At 42.3% G+C, this 21,194-nt stretch overlaps 1 protein-coding gene across 2 annotated transcripts; it reads right to left on the minus strand.

The window, feature by feature from the left end:
- Positions 1-639: 639 nt before the first annotated feature.
- MYL1 (myosin light chain 1) lies at positions 640-18,974 on the minus strand. 2 transcript variants are annotated; one of them, XM_040069454.1, is made up of 7 exons: positions 18,676-18,974; positions 7,971-7,998; positions 4,652-4,795; positions 2,850-3,023; positions 2,258-2,335; positions 1,759-1,811; positions 640-959 (listed from the first exon to the last, which is right to left on the minus strand). In XM_040069454.1, exons 1-6 carry the CDS (start codon positions 18,793-18,795, stop codon positions 1,783-1,785), a joined length of 573 nt encoding a protein of 190 aa, XP_039925388.1. In that variant the 5' UTR covers positions 18,796-18,974; the 3' UTR covers positions 640-959; positions 1,759-1,782. The 2 variants fall into 2 exon arrangements, with proteins under 2 accessions (XP_039925388.1, XP_039925390.1); XM_040069456.2 differs by lacking the exons at positions 7,971-7,998; positions 18,676-18,974 and adding exons at positions 8,247-8,271; positions 9,050-9,183.
- Positions 18,975-21,194: the final 2,220 nt, after the last annotated feature.

Genomic DNA, 21,194 nt, shown 5'->3' on the forward strand with positions numbered 1-21,194 from the left:
GCAGTTTCATGAACACTTAAGGGAGAGAGAGGAGCGACATTTAAGGGCAGGGATGTAACAATACTTCCCTAAGCAATGGCTATTCCCGCTGTTGCTGCAAAAGGGGTAGTTGGCCTCCTCTTGCCTAGTGCTGGGCCTGTTTCTGGGTACAGAGCATTTCAGGGTAGCTGTAACTTCTGATTGCTCTTTCTAGTTGTCCATAAAGCTGTAACTAGAGGCAGGAGGTAGGATTCTTCCCCGAGACTGCTGTTTACCTGCTCTTGCAACAGTACAGAGGAGATTTTGCTGGGAATAGTGGCTCTGTACGGTCCCCTGCAGCAGAGCCCCCCTGCCTGGTTTTGGATCTTGTGACCTTGGAGCTATTCTGACAACAGATACCAGCTCTTCTTCACCCAAAAAGGTGGTAAATGCTGATGTTGATGGTAGTGCCCTAATTAATTACTCCTCCTCCCAGAGCCCAAACAAAGAATTTTTCGTTAAGATCAAGTGAAATGACCTACTGGAAATGTCCATATTTATATTTTTTATAAAACTTTATTTTGTGGTATGCAAAATACAGGGCAAACAAATTAACTGCTGCATGCTGCTTTGAGTGTGTTTGAACAGATGGGGAAAAAAAAAGACTTCATAGCCACAAAGTGACCACAAGGATTTATGGATGCTTTATTTTTCCAAGAAATGACATTGTTTCAATGCAAATAACATGGAAAGAGATGGTTGGGATGGATGGATCCTGGATGGTAGAGTTTATTCCATGCAGTTTGCTTTGGTAAATGCTCAGGTTTTTTAAATGAAGGTGTAGCGACCCAGAGGTGATACCCATGGATGTGCCGGTAAAAAATGGTGGGATGGAGTCTTATCATCCAGTTCTATGCAGTTTCCATGTTGATGGTGACAGACTGAGCAAGAATTTCAGTCAAATCTCGAGTGCCATCTGGTCTTTCTAATTTTGGCTTGTTCTGGGAAGGAATGGGAGAGTTGTATTTGAAGTCGATGTGGCTGAAGAGACACTTGCAAAATGACAAACTGAGCCCTTGATTTCTGTTTTGAGGCGTTTGTTTCATACAGCTGGGAATGTGTATTTCCTTGGATAGAATAACTGACAGTTCACATAAGCCCACAATTGTTTGCATTTTAAAGACAGCTGATGTTTTGGGAGGGTTTTTTTTTCTTTTTTTTTCTTTTTTTTTTTCTTCCTCTGGACAAAATAGTAGCATATAAAGGCTAGGAGGTGGGGCAGGGATGGGGTGGGGGTGTTGTTTTTATTTTTCCTTGCTTGTAGGAGAAGTGCTAAATAATTGGGTACTTTTGAAGCCCTCTTTTGGCTATTGATCATGACTGTGACAATACCCTTGTTCAGATGATTATTTTGTTTGAAGACCTGTTCTCAGTAGCTCACGTGAGTATTCAGGCTACTCTGTCTTAACAGAAATCTACAAATTATTGCAAGGTGTGGCATTGATTTCCATTTTAAAAAAATCTCAATTGTGCTTGTAGGATAAATGTCTCAGGCTGTCAGCTTGCATTGGGTTTGAAAAATCTGCTAAACACCAATGAGATACAGGGCCAAGAGAGCAAGAGCCAGGAACCTGCACTACTGCTGCCTCTGCTTTTGGACAACAGTCTCATTTTATTCTTTTCATATTGTTGTGGAAATGTTGATATCATGGTTTTGTAGCCTCTGTTGGCCATGGGTATATAGAAGCCTTCATGGATAGCAAGCAGATGAAGTTAAGTGTGCAAATGAGAAGAACATACCGTTTTGTACCTGGGGAATTCCTCTTAGACAGACAGGATGTGCTTTACGAATGCTGTGGAAAAATACAGATATCCTAATTAGAAGGAGCAGCAAACATTACCTTGGGAAATAACTCTAAAATTAACAGCTGTTCTTAAGCTGATGGCATTAAAAATATGTACCTGGTCGGATTTGATCTGATATGGTGATAGAAAGTTTTAAGTGTTTAATGTACAAATCAATCTCTCCTCTTGCTTAAGTGTGTTAAGACAGTAGCTATTGGATACAATTACTGCAACTGCCCTACAGAAGGTCAGAGTCTAGAGATTTGGTGTTGACCAAAACAGCCTCCTCTGCTATGGCTGAATCGAGTCTTTTGCAGGGTGTGACTGCATGCTAAGCATACTGCCACTCAGCTGGAGCTTTGTCTGATTTGCCTGAGAAGCTAAAATCCCACTATAATGAAACTGTAAGAGAGAGGAGAAATGTAGGACGGGTGTTGAACCATCTTGCACCTACCCTCATAGTTGATGCAGCCATTTGAGTCCTCCTGACCTTTCATGAGTTCGTCTACTTCTTCTTCTGTCATCTTCTCACCTGAGAGTGGGGAGAACTTGTTTCATTCTTCCACACAGAACTGAGGCTGAAACCTACAGCTTTTCCAAAAGCACTTCTTATTTTCTGAGTTAGTGGAAAAAACACCTATATATGTCATGAGCTTAATTAATTTTAACTTTCTTTAGAAGGCAGAGACATATATGCATAGGGATTCTAGTTATTCCTACAGAGTAAAGAAACTATGCAGAAAATCCTCTACTTCTGTCCATTTGTGTTATGTCACTGAGAGGTATGGACTTTTCTCTTTATTCATCAAATAACAGTCTCTCTTAATATCTTCTCAGAATTTAGATGTCATAAGCCTTGACTTTTCCCTTGGTCTTTAGTAGGAACCCCAAAGCTCTGTTTGCTTTCTTTGTGGATTCAGTTAGGAAACCCAGAGTCTTATCTAACTTGGTAGCCTCCTACCTCTTCAAACTCCTTGGACTACCTTTCCTTTCTCTCTCAAACAGCAGCAGTTTTTGAAGTGCTTGCAGAGAGGATGATCCCTTACCCAGAGTAGCCAGCACGTGACGGAGCTCAGCGCCCATGACTGTGCCGTTGCCTTCCTTGTCAAAGACACGCAAGCCTTCAACGAAGTCTTCAAAGGTGCCCTGTTCCTTGTTGTTGGCAGCTGCTTGGAGCATGGGCAGGAACTCTTCAAAAGTAATTTTCTTGGCATTCATCTCTGGGAAAAAACCACCAGTTGTTACATGCTAGATATTTGTATGTGTATTCATTAGATATATTTGCCCTCAAATGTGGGAGAGCTTCTCCTGTCTCATTTTCACAGCTCTTTCTAGCCTTTACTCTAGCCTTTGCCTCAGAAGTTGACAGTTCCTTTGCAGAATTTGGATTCTCTTATCCGATGTGTTGATTTTCACATACACCTGAATTTTCACATCCAGGGTCCTTCTCATATAACTTTGTGTGCTTGTGTGCATGCTATATTCTTCTTTCAGAAATGACATTTGCTGTTTGAGTTAACTTTTGAAAAGATTTGGGGAGTGAGGGAACTGCAGAATGCAGTCAAAAAGACATCTTGAGCCCTAGCAATAGGAGACAGGTAACCAGAGTGGGATGTGGTGACTTAGACAAACTGCTGAGGTTGCTCACATGTTACTGACCCCTTCAGGGTCTCTTTGATGTGGTGGCAGAGCCTATTAGCAAAAGAATAAACTAATTAAAACCAGGGAAGTACAGAGTGGTGGGTTGCCAATAGTAAATTTGGACATGGTCACAATGGAGGTTTAGGACCTCCCAAGCCTAGTCCATCTAACCCCTTTCCTCTCATGACCTAAAAGTTGTAGTCCTCAGCAAGAACTTTCCCAGGTGTTGCTTTTTTTTTTTTTTTTTTTTTTTTTTTTTTTTTTTTTTTTTTTTTTTTTTTTTGAGCAAGGCTGCCAAATAGAATCTTTTTTATTCTTTCTTCTTTCCTCCTGGATCTTTCCATTACCAGCCTTCATCTGGGCAGCAACAAAATATAGTAGATAGAAATAGATGGGCAGATATTTTTCACTATACAGTTGTTATAAAACCTATTTTACTATGCAGCTATATCGAAGTCATTGTCGGTTATCGCTGGAATCACTGAAAGTCCTGGTATGATCTCACCTCTGTGTTAGTCCTCAATGCTTCCTGCTGGTGCCAAAGCTATCTGAATTGTTCCTTGGGGTTGTCTTTACCAGGTCAGAGGATGTGAATATAATATAGCCCGTCTTAACATGGTTCTGCATGACTGAAATCAGGGATCACCTGCTGCTAGGTCCTTGTTAAAATGAGGGGGCTAGACTATTTATCCTTTCTTTTTATCTCTAAAAGGGAGGAAAAGGAAATAAAAAATGGCTGCAGTAGTACGTGGTCAACATATGCTTCAGTGTGCCCAGGTTTGTAGGAATTTTGGGAAGACCACTCCAGTCAGCTGAAATAGACAGATGGGTTTCCAGTCCCAGGGCACGTCTTGGCTCATGCAGAAGTGCTTGCACTGGAAGGACCTGAAGAGCTGAGTATCACTTGTTAGAAATGGACTCACAGCTCTCCAAGCACAGGCTGCGGCACTGACGGACTGTGAGCAGCCATGAGTGTGTGTTATACCTGCACTGAGCTGACACCAAAACGGGCCCTGTAGAGAACCTTCCGTGTCTTAGGCAGAGGGTTTTCCTCTGTTCCCCATCAGCATCCTTCTCTTCCAAAGGAATGAGTGAAATACCATGTCTCCTTGCATCGTCCCCCTTGCTCCCCATCAGAGCAAAAGCTCTCCTCTCTCCTGCTGATCTCCAGTCTCAGGAATGGCCTAAAAGACTGTAGGGCACTTACCCTCTTTGCTGGGGTTCCCCAGAATTTTGTTGATCTCTGCATTTGTAGGGTTCTGCCCCAGTGCCCGGATGATATCGCCAACCTGGCTGAGGGTGATCTTGGCGTCGCCAGTCCTGTCAAAGAGGAGGAAGGCCTCCTTGAAGTCTGCAAGAGAAGAGTGACATTGAGCCAGGCAGCTCCTTACTGACCAAGATGTGAGCCTGTTTTCTCCTGGCACTGTTCCACTGACTCCAGGGGAGTTAGTCAGGGGAATCTTTGGCCCACAGTCCCAAGAAAAACTCCTCCCCTCTGACATTTCAGTTTCACTATTTTTAAACTTTTATATCTACCTTCCATATCTTTCCTGGCTTTAATAGCCATCAATAGGTTTGTGATTGACCCTGTAGTTGTTTCAAGGACAGGGAAAAGAAAATTCCCTACCAGCACTGTCATTCAAGAACAGGTTTTTATCCCATGATGTACATGATGTAGCAGCAGATGGTAAAAATGTTGTTATCCACTCCATGTTATCTCTCCACAGAGCTGGGACTGTCATGTGCCTGGGAGTGCAAAACCTTTGCCTGCTTCACTGGGTTCTGCCTGCCATCCCAGTGTCTCAACTACACAGTGCTAATAGGAAACCTGAAGGTGGATTTCAAATGCTTTTACTGTTGTTTTCCCTTAAAATTGCCCCACGATGGGATTTCCAAACGTGTCTGTTTCCTCTTTTTTTTTCTGTTCTTTGTAGTTTGTCCCTGCTTCTTACAGATACATGCATATTCCACTTTTTCAGTGGAAGTACTCATGAGGTGCTTTTTCCTGTGCATTTCCCGTGTGTTCGCTTTGAGACTTCACTTCTTTCATTGCTGCCAAGTTATCAGTGCTCACTTATTTCCCCTTGCTGGACAAGGCCTTCGGGCACAGGCATTTCTCCTACAAAAACCAGCACAGATAGTTGCCTCCATTGCATTGCCAGCCTTCATCTTTTGTTGTGAAGTTCCATGTCATTCATATGACTATATTTTTTTTGCCTTTTAGAGTATTTGAATAAAGAAATGTGTCTTTAAAAAAAAGGAGGAGACAAAGGTCAACTGTGTGGCTAAAAAGCTATCTTTGTACCTCATATGCCACAAACATCTTGGTCTGTGCTGTTGATCTCTTCTGCACTACAGTGTCTGAAGATGCTGTGGTCTGGCTCCAAGTAAACCAAGTAAAATGTCTTTTCCTTGGCCATGATTCTCATCCAACAGCCACACAGGCTTTGTGTTTCACCGCCTGTGTGATGTTCATTCTGCTTTGGGGAAGGTTTAGGAGTAAGAAGCCACATTTTGGATCATGTCTTCATTCATCTTGCGCTGGGGACATGTGATGCAGAGGTATTTATGGTTTTGCTTTAGTCTTCCTCGTACCACCTTGGTGGAATTGTTGCTGGCACTGATACACAGTGTCAGCCTACTAGGCTGTAATCTAATCCATCTGAAACTAATCCTCTTACTGTCTCATGTGAGACACCTATAACCCTTTGCTGCTACCTCCCTTTCCTTCCAGCTTTTATTACAGGGTATGAAATTACGGCCTTCTGGACCAGGGTAGAGCTTCCTGATATCAGCTCCAGCAGCTGAGATGGGTGGAGTTGTAGTGGTTTATACCATAGGATCTGATCTTTCATCTGCTAAATCAATGACATTTAGCTGCAGAGAGGCATAAAACAATGCCAGTGTGCTAACAGCAAAGCCATCAGGACAGTATCTCTGTTTTGTAAATCCCATTAGGTTTTATGTTCACTGGGTTCTGAACACAGTTCCCCAGCTTGGAGGAAAGGATTGATTTATTTTTGTCTCTCAGGCATGCATTTCACTGCAATATACTTTTGCTGTGGTGGTTTTTTTGTTTGTTTGTTTGGTGGTTTTTTTTTTTTAATTGTTTCTGTTGTTGTTGTTTGTTTAATGACCAGCCCTAGTTTATACCTAGTTTATACCTGCTGGAGCAGGCATATTTAAAGTCTGTCTGAGGATGATACTACCCAGCTGCTGGTGCATCGGCCTGTGCAGACGGAGATAGTTACTGAGGGTGGGCTTATCTGCTCCTGGGAAATTCTCCCTCTCTGATATAGTAGTTTCTATTTGCTCTGCTGCTTGGTTCAGCCACTGTAACTTTACAGCAGCTGGATGATCTGAAATACGTAGGGAAGCTGAAAGAAATATTTTGCTTCATTACACATGCCGGCAGCTTTGACTTGAGGACATTTTTCCATATACCCACGCAATCCTTTTGTAAAATTTTCAGAATTAAGAATAAAGAAAGACTTCTTTTGTGACCAAGAGAGTTTGGACTGCAAGAGAATTGTTACCAGTCTCACTTGCTGCACTATATCTCTCCATATTGTTTTGATGGTGTAACCAAGAGCAGGCTCATCTTCACAAAGTTTAGGGCTCTCTCAAGACCTGTTTCTAGCTATTCTACTCCCTCTGAATTTCTAGGAAATCCTTGCATCTTCCTTTCTAAACACTTCCTTCTATATCAGTCTATTAGATATGCTACTGATTTTTTGGCTTTTTGAAATATTACTTAATAGAGCCCAAATGCATATCTTAGGCTATTTGAAACACTTAAAATTAGATTTCCAGAGCTTCAGTGAGAACTATAATTCAGCTATGTCAGATATTTAATCTCTTTCTAGAAGACTGAAACAAAAAATTTGGAAGCTGCAAGTTGTCTGTGAATTAAAGAATACAGCAAGATGCTCAAGAATTGCAGAATATCCAGACCGTGGTGTAAGCAGCACTTTACACAAGTCACTTATTTGCTATCTCCATGCTTAAAGAATATTTTTACAGTAAAACAGCCTTTGTTCATCCCCTTCCACAACACTTCCTGGCAAAAGTGACATGCAGAACTCTTGCATCTTCTGTTCACGTGAGATTGCAAAGGCACTGCAGCTAAGTTAAATTTTCAGCCCACTTCCTCCTTCTGTTGTCCTCCTTCTGCCTATTTCCCCTGGGACTGTCAAGTCCAGGACTTATTTTCAGCATCCTTGAGAAGAGCCAGAACAGGAGTACAGCTGAAGATTGTTCAGTAGGCAGAGACAATGTATTTCCTCTTTGTGCCATGGTATAAACTTCTCAGTTCAGACAGCGTGTGAGCAAACATCCAAATAAATTACATGTAGGTCTACGGTCACCACGTTCAGCATAAGTCATCACTGCCCTGAAGTGAAGAGTGTGGTGATTTATACCAGATGAAGTCTTAGCCCATTGTTTCACACAAGTTAATTTCTGAGCCTGCAGCTCCTTTTTGAACCCACATACATGTAAAACGCATCATCTCTCTTGTAACTTACCATCCTGTTGCTCCTTGGAGAACTCGATCTGTTGGAAGGAAATCAATCACAAAAAATAGCTTAGGAAGGGGGGCTGGGGGAGAACCTGTGTGTTTTCTAAAGCATCCAGCTCAATCCATGAGTCATCTTCCAGAAGAGCAAAAAAGTGGCCTGTCAAATGTGCAGAAGTAATGCAGATAGCACACGTGCTGTTAAGGCTGGTGAATATTTAGCATTTTGTAGCCATTTTGTTCCCCCTCCTGCCCCCTTTTAAAGTTTAACTTTGACTTCACTTACCATTGATTTCATCAGCAGAGAAGGACTGCAGTTGGGAAGAAAAAGAGAGAGAAAAAGAGAACTAGTGCTGCTGAAAATGCACTGAGAGAAAGTAAATAGCACAAAGTACCTGAGTGCTTTCACTTCTGTCTTGCCTAAAGTGGTGAGGCCATAGCAACCTAATCTAGCAACTTCCTGCGTAAAAATGCATCAGCAAGTCTATTCTCAAAGTTTTCATTAAAATCTACATCCCGGGGAATGCCAGAGCTGTGGCAAAAAGCAACAAAAATTGAAAGTCTCTTAACTAGAAAAGAAGTAATTCATTACCATCAGGTCCATTTACTGTTTTAGCATAGATTCATTTGAGTTATACAATTTGATGTAATATTTCTAAACACACAGCTTTTTTTTCATTAACACAGAAATTAAATTAATCCCTTAAAGTTTGTGTCTCAAATTAGTTTTTGATGGTCCCTTGTTTCATAAAGTACTAATCTTTGATATTTGCTTATATAAAAATATGATTTTTTCCTTGCCACTTTAGCCGGTTGCATTTGATTAAAAATAAGCTTAGGAAATTGTAACCCTTCTGTCAGAAGCTGTGGGAGCTGCACCACTACTGTTGCCTGGTTCGGAACTGGAGGCTAACTGGAAAACTTTGCGTAGTCCCCTAGGTTTAAGCAGGAAAACCAAGCAAACCTAAACTGTCTTCTGGACTGTCCTTCCCCCACCCCCCAAGACCTAACGTGGGCAAGAAGCCCGATTTACTTCTGTAAAATACACTTATGGCTGGCTGCTAACTATTAGCTTTCCAGTGCACCCACCATGGCTGAGTTGGAAATGCAGAGCAGCAGACAGGCAGGAAGGATTAGCTGAGAGGTCTTGAGAGTGGTCCTGCTTTCCTTGCCTTTCTTCCCCTTATTTATCTGGCGGTGCTGACGGCATTGCCTGGATTAGGTGTCAGAAGGAGGAGGTCCCTCCCCTTGGCGAGTTCTTTAGCTTTCTTAGGGCAAAGTGACAGGAGGCTCCATGTCTTGATGGACATCTTCTGATGGCTATTTTTAGGAGGCTGAAGAGGGGCAGGGAGTGACAAGCAATAAGTTTGAATCATGTCAGCACTTTCTGGGGTCCATACCATCAGGAGGAGATATTCCTTGTGCAGACCTCCTTATAGGGAAGGATTCTATTTCTCTGATAAGCTGTAAAGTCAGCGAGCAAGGAGCACTGAGGGTGAGGAGTGCCACACGTTTGCCCGGCTGGCTGGTTTCACACGTGGCTTGCAGGACAGGGGAGATGCAGCTGAACAGTCCTCAAATCTTTGCTGGGCTTTGCTCAACCCCTTACATGGACAATACAGTGCCCAACGTTAGATGAGTAGTACTGCTGCCTGGTCTGCTCAGGGGGATCCAGTTGTTGAAGAAAAAGTTATCTGTCAGCAGAGGTGGTATGCTGCTGCGAAGCTCTTCCTCTGCACTGATCACTGGTCGGTTTTCCAAATTGTTAACGTTGAAAGGGAAAAATTATCTGTGTGTTTTGGAACCACTGTAAATCTGTATTCCTAGTGGCCAGTGATCTCTAGGATACTCTTCCTCTGGGGCTTGGGTTAGGTGGGGCACCGGGGTGCCGGGTTTAGAGCTCACAGGTGTGTACAGAAGTGGCGCTGCTCAGGTGTTTGTGAGGTTGAGGCAAAGAAGAAGCTGTGATAGAAGCTAAGGACCCCAGAGGCCTTTTGTGAACTGGAAGGATGACTGTTCACAGTGGGGAAAGGGGTACTTGCTTCTTGGGTTGCAGGGTGGTCACGGTGGGTCCACAGATCGGGAGCAGGAGGTAGAGGCTGCAGCTGCTTTAGCAGCAAAGACCAAAGCCCACCACGTAGCACCCCCCAAGACCAGGTCAGATACCTGAATGGATGTTAGGACGTGCGAAAGGATTGGCAAACTTTGCTCCAAGCTTCTTCCTTTCCCGGTTGCCTCAACCAGATCAAGAGTGCCATAAAGCCAGGGTGGGAATAGTTGTGTGACAACAACAGACTCCCAGTTCTGAACTCAAATCCCCCCTTTCAATTTGTGTTGGTTGCCTCTGCTAAGCAGTCACTGCTCCTGGTTTTCTAATGATGGGATGTGATTAGTGAGGAAAACCTTCTCCTGTAGCTTGCTTAGTTACCCTGAAGAGAAGCATAACCTTTATGATTGTGTCTTTTCAGTATGTTGAATACTCTAAACGAATCAAACTCAATCATACTTAATTTTACTGTTGTTTCTAAACTGAACAATCAAATTAAGTGGATTTGAGATACTAACCTCCTACCTCCTATTAAAAAAAAACAAAGATGCAGCTGCAAAGATTTTTCTGAGCTTGCCATTTTAGCTGCAAAGTGTTCTGTTTGAACAAATTATTTGCAATTTTTTTAGAAATAACTGGAAATATGCTGAATATGAAAAAAGTTCCGCTAACAATTCTTTGCTTTTGGTCAATTTATTATTGGGTTTTGGTGGGTCTTTTTTGCTATTTGTAATCTATTAGCCTGTGGGAAAAGAGAGGTGTTCACGGAGGTGTAGCCACAGTCAGGTGGGGGCTTTTAGTTTTGCTCTGGGTTTGCTGACATAGGTCTAGGACAGTGCACAGCTCCTGATTTACACTGGCTGGGGCTGGAATTCAGGTGAGGGAGAAAGCTCATCCAGATCTTGGCCATCGGTCCCCATGCATTAATAGAAGAGCTTTCAAAAGTTTTTGGCAGAGCTGAAATGGTGTCTGGGTCAATGTAGCATGTGGCTTTTTGTGGAATTTTCTTTCTGCCCCTCAGTGTCTTGCTCTCCAGTGCTGGCAACTGGGAAATGTTCCCCTGAAAACAAATCTGAATTTTTTTGTTTTGTTTTGCTTTTTTGTTTTAGGGAAAACTTAGGCTCCTTTTCTTGAACAGGTAGGTTCTGTGTTTGGCTACAGCAAAACCCATTCCAAAAGATGCCAAGCAGAAAATACTTAGAGTTCATTTGTCTTGGGCATAGAAAATGGATACCTGGATTATTCATCTGGCTTAAATGGGGCTATCAAATATTATCAACTGAGAGGGGTCTACATATAAGCTGATTGTCTTTTGACAGTTTGAAAGTTTGGCTCAGAGTTCAGATGAAGAAAAACTAGTGCACCACATCAGCCCTTCATTTTAGCACTGATCCTTGAATAAAATCTCACTAGACAGTTTTACTGGGGAGGAATATTCTAGCACGGGCATGCTGCATTCACTTAAATTAAGAATTGCCCTGCTCTAAGACAATAAGTCTGTTAGGGGGTTAAAGTGTACTTGCTTTCAGTAAGGGCTGCTACAAAATGGCCTAGATAAAAAAAAAATATTTCAAATACTCCTTAAAAGAAATTAAAGGTGAGTTTTCCGATTCTAAAAGGAGCTTTCAGTAAATTCAAAAGGAACAAAGAAGTATTTTGCAGTGGTCTGGTCTTTGTTCTGATCCTGGCAGTGTTCTCTGCGTTGTCAGAGGGCACTGTGAGTCTCGAGGCTTTAGGGATGATTTTGATACTTCAGGGATTTCAGTTTAACAAAAACTGAATGCCCCACCCCTAGCAAAAAAATGAAATGTTGAATTGCAACACACGGGAAAGACCAGAATGATTTGGATTTCTCTCACTTCACATAGCCCTTATTTATGGGTAGAACTATTTTCCAGAAGGCTATCTGTGCTGAAGAAAAAGGTGGTGTGTTTTGAGCTTGTTTTTTTTGGTTGGTTTGTTTTGTCCCTTGCATTGTCTGTGACTACCTTCTAGTAATTGTGTTGCCAGAGGCATTTTGACCAAGTCCCAGTTAAAGGCTGGCGTTAATGGGGTTGTATGCAACTCCTTATCACCAGCCAAACGCAGACCCAGTCCACGCAAATCCTTATTTCCAAATTATTAACAAAGTTCCTGATTTCCCACAAATCACTGCTTTATGTGCCTTAGGGCCCCAGGCTTTGCAGCATGATGCTGTGCTCTTTAGGCTGGTGGGCACTGGGGCTGAGTACAGCTGTGCTGAGGGGCAGCTGCCTTGTGCTCACTGTAACTCAGGGAAAGTTTGGGCAGGATGAAAAGCCCTGGGAAAAGGAGCTGCTGGGAGTTAAAGCATTAAGCTGTTTCCATCAGTTTGTTACCTTTTAGATGAATGACATGGAGTGAATCATCTTAGGAGTTTATCAGAGAATCATGAGCTATTTCAAGGTACTGTCTCTTTAAAAGAGACTAAGACATATTGGATACCTTGGAAAATCAGAGGAGAAAATGTGAGATTCTCCTAGGATAGTCATTGGATATTTAGTCTTCTATTCAGGACTGGAGGGTATATTTTATTTTATTTTATTTTATTTTATTTTATTTTATTTTATTTTATTTTATTTTATTTTATTTTATTTTAAATGAAGGTAAGGTAGGATTGTGCCTACAGTAGTTTATATGATACCTGCTCACTATTAATGTCTGCTCCTTGATGAATACAGCTGTACATCTTGTCTAATAGACATCACTGAGTGCAGGGTTACACAGCTTCCAAACCCCTCTGAAAAGCAGGTTGTCCTTTTCCCATCCCTCCTCTCAGTTCCGAAACTTCTGCAATAAATGCCACAGGTTTTAGAGAGGCTGCTTCTCATTTAAGTAAAATTAACAGCCTGATGGATTTAGCTTCCTGCCTTATGAAGCAGAGAAACATTAGAAGAAGAGCTCTTGAGAAACTGAGGTCTGGTTTAGAGCAGAGCTGCCTAGGAATAAAGTTGAAGAAAGGATAAAAACAACCCTCATCAATATGGGAGAGAAAATTGCATGTGTGAGATACTATGAGGTCACCAAGAATGGTTCAGAAATATCTCTGAGTTCAAAAGACTTTACTGCAGATTAATTTGACTTTTTTTTTTTTTTTTCCTAAGCATTTTGTGTAACTTTCCAGCTTATAGCTTTTTAAAACTTGAAACTTCACAGTTACTGTGCAGCTGTGCAGAAACTTTTGGATGAGCCTTGACGTTTAATTAACGTGCCCTTCTGAAATGTCCGGGTGCGATATGTGCTCTAGGTGCACTCTTGATCATATCCTTTTGAACACATTTCATTGGCTTCGGAGGGGAAGGATGGGGAAGTGCCTTCAGCTGTGCTCATTTGTAAACACGTCCCATTTCTAATTGCTTTTGTGCTTGAATGTGTATAATCAAGGGGGTACCCCGGATGTGAGGCTCTGGAGCCCCGCTTTTGGAGGGATTTCTTGTTTTAACCTGCCTCCCAGCGGCACTGTCAGAGTATTAACGTAATTTAAACCCTTGCTACTTGACATTTAAGTGCTCTGTGGTAAACCAGCCAGCTGAAAGTGCTTCTTGGCAGTGGGTACAAGATGTAATAAAGCCTTAGTGAAACAAGGGCAAATTTCCAGGTTGCTTGTTTCGTATCTCCTTACAGACAACTTCTTTTTCTGCTTGTCACTGGCTAAATTCGTCACCTTCTTGCCTTATGTAAGATTAACTCAAATATCTTGTTACCATCTTTTACAATGTTGCTGTGCTCTGAGGGTGCTTAAAACAATATTTTAGAAATATTTAGGGGTTGTTTTGAAGGGACTAAGGCTCTGCCACGTAACTCCTGTTAACCCTTGTAGTTACTGCGTGCGAGCTCTTAAAAGGTTACATTTTGTGTCATTTGCTTTCCACTGTTCCTACCAAGGTTTGCCATTCACAAGACTCCAAGGGCTATAGGTATTCTTTTTAAAATGCTGCTAAATCTTTGAATTACTAAGAAATTTTAAACAATTTTTCCAGTTAGCAACATTAAGAAAAAGTTTCTACTAATATATGCGGGTAGTCTCTACTTTCGATGGGCTCCCGGCTTAGCAGCAGTTTAGGAAAGAAAGGAGGCGAAGTTCTTCTGAAAACCTTGTAAACAGAACTGAGCTGTGGGTTTTGTGTGTTGTTTCCAGCAGCGTCCCAAGGGGATGTCTTGGTGCGCAGCAGTCCTTGTCCAAGTGGCCTGTCCTGGGACACCCTGGTGCTGTCCTTGCCTGTCCTGTGTGTGTCAGCAATGCGGGCTCTGCTGGGGTTCACAGAGGCGAGGGCTGTGCCTGGGGCTGGATCCTTCATGGTGCCGCGTCGTGGCTCAAAGCAGTGGCAGGGAGCTGCTCTGGATGGCATCAGAGAGGCACCTCTACGTCCCTTAAGACCTAATTCGTGTTGATGTTTGTCCCCTTCCTACCTGTAAGGGCGCTTGGGACTGGTGACCTTGTCTGACAGGTCACCTGGCCTAGGGAATCCTTCTGGAGTCATAGCTGGAGATAGGTCAGGCATAATTTGAAGCCCTGAGCTAAAAGTTTCAAGTGAAAACCTGCAGTTTCCTAAGAAAGCCCTTAGCACTTCTGAGCAAAGCTACTGTTGACATTCCTGCTCTCACTCCACGGCTTCTGTGGAGTTTGTCTGCATCACAACAGCCCTCTGAGTGCTTCAGCTGACATCTGCAGCGCTGCTTGCCTTTAGCCCAGGAGCTTTCTGTCAGTGCATTTTAGTGAGTTTATCTCCCTCTGGTTATATCCAAAGCAGTGTCTGTTCAGAGATGACCTGCTCAAGTAGTGAATGTAACAAGAGATAAGGACGCTTGGATAAACACCTTTCACTGCCTTAAGAGCTCTGCATTAAAAACAATCACAGGCTTGCTTCCATGCAACAGGCATCATCATCATGCACCACACAGTTACACAAGATTTTAGCAAGTCTTTACTAGTTGTTGGCTTTTAGTTGTTTTCCTTCTCAACATTTGGGTGGCTTATCTGCAGTTGGGCATGGCATAATTGTTCTGGGATTTCAGTCTTGAAAATACCAGCATAGGAAGCCTTGTGTACCCCTGAACCTCACTTCCACTATGGACACTGGCCCAATCTCTGTCTCTACTCAAGAGAAAATACTCAGCTGAATCCGTGGAGTAAAGGACCTAGTGTGACACCAGATCAGGGTGCTAGACGTGCTCGTCTGGAGGGGGACGCCTGCGAAGCACTGCCCGCAGCATTTTCAGCATTTGCATCCCCAAACCTCCTAGTTGATTTTAAGAGCCTGGCCTCTGTCCAAGGGCTGGTTACATGTGCTGGGAAGGACCCTCTAGATTCCCACTAGAAAACGAAGATACTTTTCTTGTTGTTGATGGGGACTAAGTTATACAGATTTGTGCAATGGGAAGTTCATCCATTTTCATTTCCCTGTGCCTCAGTTGCAAAACCAAGCATGAGACATCTGCTTTGTTCATGTTTCACACCAGTCATTGCAGACATAGACCCATAGTAATGCCTTTCATGAGTTAAACATTTCTTCTCACTCAGGCTTGTGGGAGAAGAAGGTTGATAAAACAGATTAGTTGTGTTTTTAGGAGTGTACTGGGCCCCAGTTTTAATTGCAGAATTATCTATATGGTCATTTTGATTTTAATCATGGTTGGTTCCTACTGGTGGCTCTCAGCTGCATCCATTGCCCTGTTCTCTGAAGTTATTATTTAATCTTTGCCTATGCAAATCCAAAACACCTTAGTAATAAGGAAAATTGGAAATATACATTTGATCTGGAAAGGCTTGTGCAAAGCAGATTGAGTTTTTATGCTCTTCCTTCAGTAGAGGGAAATAGGTCTTCACATTTCCATTTAAAAGCAAGTTCTTCATCCCTGCCTTCATTCTATTCCTATGGTTGTTATACTGTAGCCCAAGGAGAGCTATAAAAAGACTGAGTTTAGAGATTTGACTCTACCAGTTGGGTATTCCTGTTACTCAGTTTTAGAGTCAATACATGTTGCTCAAAACCAGAACATCTTATATTAGCTGCTGATGGCACTAGCAAATCACCAAATATTTGCTCTAAATTGGTTAATTTAAAGAGATTGAAAAAGAACAGAAAAGAGTGAATGGCCTCTCCCAACTTTATCACAGCTTCTGATGGTGGCAGACAAACCCAGCTTGAGTCCTCTCAAGGAAGGAGAAAAAAAAGTGCCAATTGCAAAAACATGCACTCCAAAAAATTCAGAAAACCAGATTCCCTGAAGATGGGCTGAGAAGGGCATCTGAGTGGGGAGGTACCACCAAGAGAGAATCACTACTCATGCTTGTAAACCACCATGTTTGTTTTGGAGACTATCAAGACTTCTGAAGCCAGAAGTCATAATAGTCCCAGTACTTCTGAGAATGAAGAGCACAGCCAAATGTGGCTATTTAGCTGCTGTAAGCCCTGGGTGGGCAACTCTACCCTTACCCACCCCAGCTGTAACAAGGGGCCTGGACGTGTCTTTATGAAGTTAGCAAAGCTTTTCTGTGTGTTTACCTGCTGTGTGGCTCCCCAAATCATCATGGCACTGCAGCCTGACATTCCCAGTCACCTCTCTTGAGTAGCAAGCTCTGGCATGGCTGCTAATTCCCTGAGAAGTGAAGCACAGCCCAGTTGATCCCCGTGTTTAAAGTGATGTAGGTTTTGTCTCCATGCCTGGTAAATCACTGCAAAGAGCCCAGGGTCAGGATTGTTCACTGAGTCCCAGACAAAAGCTTTGTACTCCCTGCCTCCAAAGTTTTGCTGGAAATGGTGCTTTAACTTTTATCATGCTGAGACTTTGGTGTTTGAATGGAAGGACTGAGAAATAATTGAGGGACTGAGCTAAGACTCATAAAACTTTGCTTCCTGATTCTGTCACATAGCCTAGACAAATTACTTATAACCTGAAAATTGTTTCCCTTCACTGTCTGAACTCTCAAAATGTGAAAAGGGGTAATAACCCATGGTGGCTGCTTTGAGATCCCGGAAGAAAATACTTTGTCTGGTATCTTTCCAAAGAAAGTCCCCCTAAACGACATCTTTTTTTTTTATCAGTCTGAATATGACAAAACCTGGAGAGTTTTCTCTGTTCTACCAGTGTATATTTCCTGCTGCTATTTCCTTTGTATAAAGGAGTGAACTGCAAAGATGCCTCAGAGTGCAATCTGACATTTTTTAGCTGGTAACTTATTATTATCTATGTAAAGATGGATTAGATAGGTTCAATGGAGTTCAAAATTATCTTTTCTCCTGATTACTGGACATAGAAAGCTATCAAATCATATTGACTGATTTAGCAGGATATCTAGCTTGGTTCCCCACCACCTAGTGCACTCTGAGGCCTAATTTAATTTTCAGACAGTATGCTCAAAACTAGTGGGTTTTTCACACGCTCTTCAAAATTCTAAGTATTTCAAAATGGTTTGGGTTTTTTTGTTTTTTTTTTTTTTTTCCTCTTGCCAATGGCTTCAGCTCCAATCTTTTGAGAAGAAACATACTTTTTTAGAAAAATACTGACTTCAGATTGGGAAAATTAAAGTAAACTTGGAGAAGTTTCACTAAATGGTTTAACATCTTAATATGTATTAAGGTATCTGAAATGCAGTTCATCATGTGTAGGTCCTATTAGGAGTCTTTGTCCTACTTTTACCCATAATAGGCATGATTCTTTATGTAGAATCTAGCAAATTGGTCCTGGGACCAATCAGCTTGCCAGGTAGGTGCAGAATAACTATTTATAGTCCTACTCAGAGAAACTAGTCTGTCTCTTCATCTCTTAACTGCTTAGCCTCCCTCTCCTCTTTCCTAAGTAAAGAATCTCCCCAAATGGAGTTTTCTTCAAAGGGTCTGGGCAACAGTTAGTGATGTTGGTTGACATGCAAAATCTAAAGACATTTTGAGAAGAAATGACAGTGCAGTCAGAGGGAAACCTCCAAAAACTCCTTCTCCTCGTTGCTTTCAATTTGCAGCAAATTATAAATTCTGAGCAAACATATAAAGACAAGAGGAAATCACTTGAAATACTTCCATCCAAGGCTTTCTTGCTCATGGTCTCACCAACATTTGTTGCAGAGTGCAAATGAAAATAAAATAGGCAAAACTGCCGAATCTTTCTGGTTTTAACAGTTTTGTTTTGTTTCTTTTAAAGATAAGTCATATTGATTTCAAAGCACATGACCAAAGGGTCATCAGGTGGCTCAAAAATTTGGAAAAGGATTTTAAACAATAAAAGATTGGTTTTTGCACAGTGCTATGGGAAAACATTGTATTTCATGTTTCAGTAACCCCATTCATGTCCTCACATAACTACTTTAGGGTTTTTAGGGGTTTTTTTCTGTTGCGTGTTTATTTTAAATTTATTATCTTTACCAAACAGGTGAGACTGGAACCAGTTGGGTAAAAAGTTCTGAGGTCCACACTCCAACATACTTTTAACATCCCCAGGCTTCACTCCTTGGTTAAATCATGTGCCATGCCTTACATCCTACAGCTACTAAAATGGTCAAAAGCTCAGGCAGGTCAGCAAATCCACCGGCTGAGGTTACTCATTCATTTCCTCGCAGTCCCCAAACCGGAACCAAGCACACACAAGGCTCCAGTGCAGCTCTCAGCCAGGACTCTGCTCCCTCTCCCCTGTGAGCACACGCTCACCCATTTACCTTGATGCTCTTGAGGTCGATGGCGGGTTCTTTGGGCTTAGCTGGGGCAGGTGCTGGGGCTGGTGCAGGTGCTGGTGCTGCAGCTGCCGCTGGTTTCTTTACGTCCTTCTTTGGTGCCATTTTGTGTTGCTTAAACTGGAAAGTAAAAGTGCCCTAAAAAAAATTTAAAAAAAAAACCAAACCACAAAACCCAAAACACCAAAACCCAAACAAAAACCACTTAAGAAGTGATTCCTGGGAGAGGAGCAGTGGTCAGAATGAGCTACAGCCTGTACCCTGGAGGTGGACCCGATGTGCTAAACCCTGTAAGGGCATATATATATTTCACTTAGTGCCTCATACAGTCCTGACACATGCAGCTGGATTGGACAGCCTGATAATCAAGGGGGATGTCATTCTAGCTAGAGCTATAAATGGAATATAAGAGTTCAGGGCTTCATGAGATCAAGGGATTTTTTTCCCCTTTAAAACACAATCCACCTCCCCTCTCTTTTTCACGCACGTAAAGGAGAGGGAAATATAACAAGCCCAGTTTCAGATCTGCCGTTGATCTGAAATTTGGATATAGATTGAACGGTGCTTTTTCTCATCAGAATTTTAGTTCTGCTAAAGTAATAAATCTTTCTTTCCTTCCCTCCCTTCCCCTTTTCCCCCATGCCTGTGTAGTACTCCAGGAGGATTCAGTTTCAAACAGTAATTTTGACTTTCATGGCTGGGGAGATCATATTTTTCCAACCCCATTTGCGTATCTCTCTCTCTCTCTCTCTCTCTCTCTCTCTCTCTCTCCAGCCCTTCTCTCCTCCTCTGCTTGCTTTTTGTTCAAGGAAGTGTTGCTCAAGCAAAGGTTCTGGGTGTTTAAAAATAAAGCAGACACATACGGAAAACACTGCAGTACCTTCAGCCAAGGCATCTCTCCCTGACCTGACCCTGGGTGCCTTTCAGCTGTTCTTACTTTTCCTTTCCATCCCATTAAGACTGTGTTTAAAATTGAAAATTGCTTCCTTTAATCTTTTTCTTTGATCTTCTTTCTCCCCTCCCAGGGTTCAGCTGTGCCCTAATAGAACGGAGATCAGCTGGATGTTGTCTCCCCACGCTGAAACATTTCCCTTTGTAATGTATTTATTATTGCAAACTAGCCATCAGTCAGTGGAGGCACTTCTGTTTTCACCTTGTTTGCCTGCAGTCCTGTGTCCCTTGTTTATCTTTCTACCCCTCCGTCTCCCGATGGATGTTCCTGCTCTCCATGCTCCCCAAGAAACACTGCTTTCAGGAGAAGATGGCCTTTGCATTTTCACTAGACTCTTTCTGTGGCAGCAAAACAGCTTCCGACTCTTTAAACTTGATGATTTCCCTGAGGCCATATGATTGAGATTTCCCACAGAAAAATCCTGGAGCGCTGATTGCTCCTCCCTTGTCTAGCAATCCTTCTCCTATTTACCTCCAGACTCCTGAAGTTTTGAGCTAGTAAACGCAATGTTTTTGATGGGGCCCATGTTTCTGCCTCATGAACTATAGTGTAGAGTATTTTGTGCTTTAAAGTTTAAAACTTGAAGGCTTGGACCTCCAAAATCTGGCAGGATATCCAAGCACTTGCGTTTTCCATCAATGTGTTTTAAGGAAGGTAAACTTACCAAAGATACACATACCAAGGAGAGGGATGGAGAGTGGCTTAAGGTTTACTTTCATGTAGGATCATGCTCAGATCTCAGCCACAGCTCAGGATCTGGAGCAAGGCACTTGTTGGAAGCTGAGTCATCCCTTTTGAATCAGTAGACCTCTACTGACGGATATAATTTGAAGCTGTGGCTCAGTCTCTGCTTTAGGGAGCACAGACTAGGAAGAACTTTATTTCCTATTTCTCTGCCTTTAGGCTAAAGCCTGTGATGTATGAGCTCTGCTGGCTGTCTGCAAGGGGCTTTATGGAGGGATTCCTGCTCTGATGTTTTACATTGCACAAACCCAACTTCAGTGACTCCATCAGCAGAATGAGTCCTAGAGGTGTAACTTGGATGGAAATGGTCTAAACCAATTTTTATGCATCACTACCCCTGTGAGAACTTTCATTGCAAGAAAGAATTGGTGATGATCTAATAATTTCTATGATTACCTGTGATTTGCAATAAAATAAGCATGAAAGCCACCATCAAATATATATTTTTAAAGGAAGAAAGGATTTCAGGAATAAAGAACAAACTTAGTGGGGTTTTTGTACAATCGTGGCCTGTGTAATAATGCAGATGTGTCTGGATGTGCTTCATTCTGCCAGCAGTAAAACTGTTTTTGTGATATGCTGACCCAAAATAATTATACATTGATTGGATGAGAAGATAGAACAGGTGTAGAGGAGGAGGAGGACAGCAGGTTCTTATTTCAATTCCTGGGTTAAAGATTCGGATCCAGTCAGTTCCTGCCAAGACAGGACACCACAGATTTATCTGCCTGGCAAGCTTGGATGTGTCCCAAGACATCTCTGGGAACACATCAGGTTATGTCCCTAGGTGATGCAGAGGTGTGTCCCT

This window comes from Hirundo rustica, chromosome 7, assembly GCF_015227805.2.
Source record: "Hirundo rustica isolate bHirRus1 chromosome 7, bHirRus1.pri.v3, whole genome shotgun sequence".
Lineage (NCBI taxonomy): Eukaryota > Metazoa > Chordata > Aves > Passeriformes > Hirundinidae > Hirundo > Hirundo rustica.

What these genes read in the sequence shown, in the direction of transcription:
- MYL1 (XM_040069454.1), bottom strand. Translation starts at nt 18,795, where the DNA reads ATGGCACCAAAGAAGGACGTAAAGAAACCAGCGGCAGCTGCAGCACCA. An exon ending in TCGACCTCAAGAGCATCAAG is followed by an intron (nt 7,999 to 18,675) that starts GTAAATGGGTGA and finishes TCCTTCCAACAG; the next exon opens with ATCGAGTTCTCCAAGGAGCA. An exon ending in CTCCAAGGAGCAACAGGATG is followed by an intron (nt 4,796 to 7,970) that starts GTAAGTTACAAG and finishes CTTCTCTTGCAG; the next exon opens with ACTTCAAGGAGGCCTTCCTC.